Source organism: Emydura macquarii, unplaced genomic scaffold (assembly GCF_026122565.2).
Source record: "Emydura macquarii macquarii isolate MOO-44397 ecotype Brisbane River unplaced genomic scaffold, CSIRO-AGI_Emac_v2 contig_1597, whole genome shotgun sequence".
In the NCBI taxonomy this organism is placed as follows: Eukaryota; Metazoa; Chordata; order Testudines; family Chelidae; genus Emydura; species Emydura macquarii.
Window position 1 is genome coordinate 289,465 of NW_027131734.1, and position 8,165 is coordinate 297,629.

Consider the following 8,165-nt stretch of genomic DNA (forward strand, 5'->3'; position numbering starts at 1 on the left):
CTGAGCAACCTAATTTTTTTAGTGTAGACCAGACCTGAGTAGTTACTTACACAAATAGCCACTTGACCTTAATGGGACTACTCTAGTGATTAAAGGTTGCAGGATAGGGTCCAGGAAGTATGCAGTATTTTATGAATGGCAGTGATCCATACGTACAGCACAAAATCACTGTCATAGATGTAGATGACAATGCATCTTGTCCAATCATGAGTTTTATCAAACAGCTGCAGTACAAAGCCGCCTACCTGCTGAATTGCTTCAGACAATGCTTCAGAGAGCACCAGTGTTACATAGTTTTGTTCCATCCAATTCTTGAACTCTGGGATACATCCATAGACTCATTTAATGACAGTGACCTTCTTTGTAAAGTGGTTTGAGATCTACTGATGACAAGTGCTATGTAAGAGTTATTAATTAAATTGGAACTTAAAGCATATATTTCAAAACTATTAGACATTCAAAGTTGGGAGGATAGTAATTAGGGTCACCATGCGGAATCTCATGTACTTGGGACACCGGATATCAAGAATAGGTCCCACTCCTCCCTTGGACTTGGGAATTAGGAAATACTGTGAATAGAATCCTTGTCCTTGGGGGTGGACTTCTATCTCCCTTGTCGTGATCTCTCATTAGCTGTGGTTATAGCAAGAGAGTTAGGGGCCAGATGAGAACAGAAGCACTCAAAATCCTGCATAGGAATGTAATGCTGCTTGTCAAATACTTCGTGGAGAAGACAAGGAAGCTGGGGCATGCCACAAAATCTCTGCAGGTTTGAAAAGTGCTTCATGTATAGGGAGAGCCACTCTCCCCGGATCTGAGGACTGCAGAATGTCTACCCCAAGTCATCCAAAGGCAATGGGGGAGCCACCGTAGGTGGAGCAAGCAACCATCCAGCCTTGTCCGAAGCCCAGTATGCCAGTTGTATCAGTGCCAAGGCAGAGGGAGAAGTCAACACTTTGAGGACTGACAGGGGATCGCTCTCCCACTCGGTACCAAAACAGAACACAACACCAAAGCTGGGTTGTTACTGACCTTGTAGACATGGTACATTGTACTGAAGACAGCAGCTGTGCTGAAGGGCCCATTTGTACCAATAAGAAGGTAGACTTTGGCTGCCCATTCTGAGCCTTAGACAATACAGAGAGTGGCGCAGATAATTGAGACAAGTCTGCAGTCAATCCAGGCAGTACCGAGGACCACACAGAAGCCATCCAATCAGCTGAATGCTCCTGAATAATTGGGGAGTCAGGAACAGAAAAGCAAAGCAAGTCTACTGCCTGCCACACCAATGGTGTGGGAACAGCCAGGGCTGATGTCATCAGTACTGGACTCAATGGGCATCCAATGGATGGTACTACAATTTATGGTACAGCTGAAAGCTGTTGATGCCAGTTGACGCCACCTCAGTACATGAGAGTGGGTAAATGAACCAGCTCCATCCTGTGTACCAGAAGAATCATAGTATCAATCTGCACTCTTGAAAGAGGAGGCTGAATCTCCTTGAGCTCTGCAGTAATTGCAATCTGTTTTGTGAGGCCTTTTCCTTGGAGAACCAAAGGAAGGAGAATGATCTCTCTCCCTCCTGGAGAAGGTATCAGAGTCTGGCCAAAGAACATCAGCTTACTCGTTCTGAAATTATCTGAGAGGCCAGACAATCCGTGTAGGTCCTCGGCGTTGTATGGGCTTCATGGCCTACTCCATATGGTGCTGCTTGAGGTACAAGTCCCTTACCACCTGCATTCTTTTCTTGAATGATTTGCAGGTAGGGTGCTTTCTTTAATGTGCACTTCTCCCAAGCACAACAGGTACTGTGTGGGGATCATACTGGGAATAGCCACCCCACACGATAGACAAAGTTAAAATGCTGGAGAGGGCATTGCACCAGGATAACAATCTATCCTAACTAATTACTAGACCTAAAACTAAGGTACTACTAAGCTAAGTATCTTTTAGCTCTGTACCACAAAATCCCAGAAAGACAGAGAGAAAAGCACTGGGTAAATACAACACAGAATGCTTTTGACTCCAGCTGCAGGTGGTGAGAAGGAACTGAGGGCAGGGCGGGGAGGATTGGGGTGGTGCTGCTCTTAAATAGCCTAAGGCGGGGATAAGGGCCACAGGGTGTGAGTGACGCTCCTATGGGTACTGGTAGGCAAAATTATCCAGCTTTGGTGTGCTAGGCTTGTGCGTACCTAAGTGTAACACATCTGCAACCCTTTGAAGAATAAATCCCAGCTGCAATTTCTTCATCTTTCCCAATGAGGCAATGAACCGTTTGACCTCTTGTTGACACTTTTTAAGGTGTTCCTGGATCTTATTAAATACAAGGAAGGGGCTCTCAACATATCATTGGAGGTGGTGCAAGAGAAATTGCAAACTGGTGGGCATTTTGCACCTTGCCATGCCTATAAATGAGAGGCTGTTGGAACCTGCAAAAGACCTGCGGCAGACTCCAGCACAGATTCCAGCTATATCCAAGCATGCAGACAGAAGGTACCAAGTCTCTGCCAAGGGCTTGGATTACATTTATTCTCACCCAGTACCAGAATCTCTTATAGCAGCTGTCTAGGAGAATTCCAAACCACAAGGGTGCCCCAAAATCAACACATAAGGGGAGATAGATCCTAAAAAGCTGAACTTAAAGTTTACTAGTCAGCCAGCCTCCAGATCCTAGTAGATAATTTCCAACCCTTTCTCACAAAATATATTTACAGTGGGATATACTGTCTCAAATTATGGACAGGCTTACTCCTTAACATAGGGATGAGTTCAAATCTGTAATGAAAGAAAGGCAGCTGATAACTTCCCCTACAAACAGCACTTGACACGTTGGCTACAGTGGCATGCACCATGGCTACATCTGTGGCAATGAGTTTGTCCTGGTTCCTGGTATCAAGAATGCCCAGGGAAGTCCACGTCACCCTTGGGCACCTTCCCTTTGAAGGCAGTTAACTTTTTGATTCAACGACTGATAAGCCACTCCATTCATGAAAAGTCTCCAAGGCTACCCTGCAGTCCCATGACCTGTACGTTCCAGAAGGAAGCAAGCAAGACCTCAGCGATCCTACAGGCAGTGTAGCATCCCTCTGGCCACTACTATTAGCAACCTCAGAGGACCCTGGAGCAGCTAAAGATCTGGTCTGTCTCTTCTTTACACTTTGGCAACACTTGTGTAGCCTGTTATGCCACTAAACATCTCTTGAAATGAACTGGTTGCAAAATTAGCTTATTTTAGCTAGTCATTTATGATCCATTTCAGCTGGAGAAATTAACAGTTTGAGTTATAGTTAAAAGAAACGTGAATGAGCACTTTAATAAGAAGTACCCAGCTCTTACTTTTTCAATTTTCATAAACTCGCAAAGCACTATAGAAAGAGGTCAGCATCATTATCCATAGAGTGTTAACAAATGAAAAACAAGTGAGCCTCCCTGTATACCAAGTAACAGAACTGTAAATTGTACAGGTGTTTTGCTGTAAGTGGACTTGGGTTCTTTACTTTCTACTGTCAATTAATTTGAATTTATTTAGGATGGCATATAGCAAATGCTCTTATTGGAAATATATCTTATTTCTCTTGCATCCTCTTGATCATTTAATGCAGGATCTGCATCACTACTGCACATGATTTTCTAAAAAGGTAAATTGATGTCATACAGTTGCTAACTAGTTTAAAAACACAAACTGTTGAAGTTCCTACTTAAATGCTTCTATTTCTACCTTTCATGCTGTAGTCAATTTTAAGTCAATCTTTCGGTACACACTTGCAAAAGATAGTCTTGGTGCTATAAGATCTAGCATCATTTCTCTTGGTCAAATGACACTGATTTTTAAAAATAATTAAAGCAGAGTGAGAACAGCTGAATCAAAGAGTGGTGGAGATTAGGATCTTGTATGGACACGTGGTGCAACTGTAAAATTTGTATATGAGCCCTAGATATTATAGTGGTGGCACATCAGAAATGCCACGGCATATTAATATATTTATTCTTTGCTTGATCAGTGGATTGAAGTATAAATTGCTCCTCAAACTTAGTTTGCACAATAGCGTGAACACTGTGTGGGGTAAATAACTGCTCCTATGAGGTACAGGGGGAGAGGTCATAATTCCAATAAAAACTTACATCCATCTGTAGAAGGCCTTAATAGCTAAAAATCTTTATTGGCATTGATTCATGATATTGATACTTGCATGTTTTCTTTAACAGGGCACAGCTAACCAGGTATCTGAACTTTACCTGAAGCTGCTGAAGTTGGAACAGGAGACTGAGCTTCTCAGAGATATTAACAGAGCTCTAAGGGAAGAAAATGTATTTCTTAAGGATAAATTGAAGCAATGGGAGACAGGACACCATGAAAGTGAGTGCAAAACACAAACCATGCCATAAAATTGCATGCTTCTATTTATGGTTAAGGCATACAGTGGTTAGAGCCTCCTGGAACCTTTAGGGCTGAGAGTTTATGATGTGCCACTGAATGTTTTTTTTCTAACAAGAACATATGGATGAATTTCATCTCATGACAATATAAAAATGCAGAATCAAACATTTTGCCTTTTGGCAGTCTAGGCTTTATTTTATTTGTATCTAATAAAATCCTTCCTGTTTTGCATTCTAGGTAAGAAATTAAAGTCTCCTAACAAAAGGGCAATTAAGATGACCAAACAGCCTCTGTCATCAAAGGAAACTGACCAGATGTGCAATCATCGGACCAGCTATGATGCTGAATTTGCTAAAGCTCTTAAGGTCTTCTACCAAAACATGAACATAGTGAGAGGGCAATTCCTGAAGCTGAAGCACAGCAGACCCCCTGTAAGTATGATTTTTATACACAGTTTTCAAAAGTGAGAAGCCAGGACTCTTTTCTGACTTAAAATCATTGTGTATAGCAAGCTCTGACTACCTAAGAATGAATGAGTATAATTGATCCTCTCCTCCATGTGCTTTATTTAGCTGTACTATCACTATCAAGGTCCAGAAAGTGGTTGGTTTGTAGGTATCTTATAACATGCTGGGTATTCTAACAATGTAAAGACATTCATTGTTGATGCTTCAAATGTCAGGAGCTAAGCACTTACTTGCCTAATGGAAAATGAATATTTTATCCCAGCTGGCTAAACGGAAGGATGTCCTTTGGCTCACAAGTAGTATTCTTGGGAAAAGAAGACTCTGGGGGAAACCTGATAAGTCTTCAAATATGTTAAGGACAGTTATAAAAAGGACTGTGATCAATTGTTTTCCATGTCCACTAGGGTAGGATAAAAAGCAATGGGCTTAATCTGCAGCAAGGGAGATTTAGGTTAGATATTAGGAAAAACTTTTAACTGATGTTAGTTAAACTCTGGAATAGGCTTCCAAGGGAATCCCCATCGTTGGAGGTTTTTAAGAATAGGTTAGACAAGCACCTGTCAGGGATGGTTGAGGTTTACGTGGTCCTGCCTCAGCCCAGAGGGCTGGACTTGATCTCTCGAGGTCCCTTCCAGACCTACGTTTTGATGTTATTCTATCACAGTTGGTTCCAAGAAAGGACATGTACCAGTTTCTAGTTCCAGCCCCATGAAAGATGCCTCTGCAGGAAAATCTCCACGTTGTGATTTTCCTGGTTTGTTTCACTAAAGACTCATTACATTCCCTGACTACCCTGATTCTGGTAGAAAAATATTTCTACATGGAAAAACTGCAAAATGGGTCAGTCCGTCTCTTTGATTGTGTGGCATAACAGTGCTGTTAGACTATAGCTGAGAGCCTGTGAGGCCTCTTGAAAACTGGCTTAGCAGGATCATCCCCTTTTTGCATCTTGTCTTTTATGCTTATTTTGTAAAGGGTAGCTGCTACCAACAGTAATTGCCTGCTGTTTCTAGGCTTCCCTGACCTGCTCCTCTCCCTTAAAGCCACAACTGCTGTCACTACTCAATGGCCCAAGCTCCCCTCAAGAGCTCACAACACCCAGCTCATGACAGCCACACTCAGATTTGTAGCTGTCTTACCCTGCCTACAGTCTGGCTTGGATGCACTGTGAATTCTCTCAGGCTGCTCCCAGTCCGCTCAGTTTACCTAATTTGGTTGCTCCTTCACTACCTGCACATCACATTTTGCTCACAACTTCCATAGCAACTATAAGCTTCTCTGCAGATAAATGGGGGAGGGGACTAGGCTACCTCTGTTACCATAAAATAGACAGAGATAGGTACAGCTACTCGCACTGGCCTCTTATGTTTCTTAGGGTTTCTACCTAGTTGGCTAGGAACCTTGCTTGGCCTTTCTCACAGCATCTTAATCAAGATTCAGGGCCACTCCAGGTGTAAGCAAGCTCATTTCATTACTTTGTGAATCAGTAATTATTCATTTTACACATACTGTAGTTGTGTAATCCAGCACAACATTTGGAGTAAAACAGAGATGACCTGAAATGGGTAAAATGGTTTTGGGTCTTCTTTGATTTGTTTTGCATATTTACATTAAAAAATAGATTAAGAAGTTTAGTTGTTGGGGATGCAAAAGACATCAAATTATTTTTTCAAACCTTCACTGAGGGAAAATTCTTTGCCTTCATCTGGTTGTAGGTCTTTTGAGTTAATCATTAAAGGAGGAAAAAAAAACAATGGAAGGAAAATTTTCCTTTTTTATTGAACATTGTAACTTTCATCACCCATATAGTCTTACAGAGTAGACAAGATCTGAATTTCTAATATAAGAAACCTTTCAGACCGTTGTTATACATTCTGAAACAAGAATACCATACTCTAAAGACCCGGAAGGGAGGGGTGTGTGAAAGGAAGAAGCAGTAGCAACTACCAACCTATTATTAGTTCAACTCCTTACAACTGTTAGTAATTTCTCTTACATTTGACCTAATCCTCAGCTTGCTGTACCTGCAGGTGCTGCAATTTCATTTTGTTTTTTTAATTAATTGCTGAAATACTGAAGACCAGCCCAGGATACAAAGATGTTTTGCAGTTTGCGAAACAGGAGCGTTCAGAAGAAGTAGGCATTTTGTAGAATAGGAATTAAATGTGTATTGCTATAGAGAACTATTCTTCTTCTATCTATACACAGGAGCCTTTGGTAGTGGGATTGGCATTATAATAAAGCAAATTATCACTTTTTTAAATTTAGTGCTACAGGAACAGTTTTTTTTTAAAGTCTTATTCTACAAGCAGAAAAGGTAAAATTTATTATAATGGGAAGACAGTTACTAGATCTTTGCAAAAGGTAAACAACACTAAATTGTGTCCTAGCAGTCTGTAATACAGGCCATTTGTTTTCAAAAATCCAGTGCAGAAGTTTTTTGGGTCATTGGTACTCACTAAAGAAAAATATATAGACCAGCCAGTACCAATTCTAACCAAATGAATGATTTTTTTTTCTATTTCTTATAATGAATATGTTGTATAAACAAGTTGATACAGAGACATGATATTAAATGTATTTGGCAGGATCCTATTTTAGCCATAAAGAACTAATAGAAGTGTACTTGCTCTACATTTCTGCTATTAATTTGCGTGTGTAAACTGATCCTTGTTTGGGAGGAAATGGTGCAATTTTGAGATCTCTGAAGAGGTGAAAAGCATGGCTCATCTTCCCAACACCAATCACTGCTGCTGATTCTAGCTTGACACCCATTCTGCTGTCCTGTAATACTTCTCTCCTTTCCTACCTCAGTTACATGATGTGTGCTGTTTTTGTTCAACAGGCAAAACCACTGATACAGTGAATCCACATCTAATTTTCATTTTAACTGACTTGTCCTCTTTCTATTTTCAACTTCTATTACCTGCTATTTTTAGTTACTACCTTAATCAACCAGTATACTAACTAGCATGTCTCTCTACAAGATCCATAAGGAAAACATACATAAAACAGCAGGCACACGGAGTCCAATATATACTCATGAATTTTATTGGTATTTGCAGGAGGAAGATAACCTCCAGATGCTACGGCTTTTTACAGAGACACAATCACATAAGCTGAAGGATTTTGGGGAGCAACTTGAATATAGCATATGTAGGCTGAAAAATGATGTTGCTCTTATAGTTAAAAAGAAGAGAGAGCATAGCATGAGCAACTTAGTTACTTGATCATCAACTTTTGTAGTGTGCTAACTGTAGGCAGATGCGTCAGCAACCTGTGGCACACGTCATGGTGGTGTTGGGCCATGACACTTTGGG

At 40.9% G+C, this 8,165-nt stretch overlaps 1 protein-coding gene across 1 annotated transcript in view; it reads left to right on the forward strand.

The window, feature by feature from the left end:
* LOC137157838 (kinesin-like protein KIF28) overlaps window positions 1–8,075 on the forward strand; it is a 79,878-nt gene extending 71,803 nt beyond the window's left edge. Inside the window, exons 21-23 of the mRNA XM_067555274.1 lie at window positions 4,207–4,357; window positions 4,616–4,809; window positions 7,911–8,075. Coding sequence (XP_067411375.1) covers window positions 4,207–4,357; window positions 4,616–4,809; window positions 7,911–8,075 — 510 coding nt within the window. The remainder of the gene's footprint in view (window positions 1–4,206; window positions 4,358–4,615; window positions 4,810–7,910) is intronic.
* The last annotated feature ends 90 nt before the right edge of the window (window positions 8,076–8,165 follow it).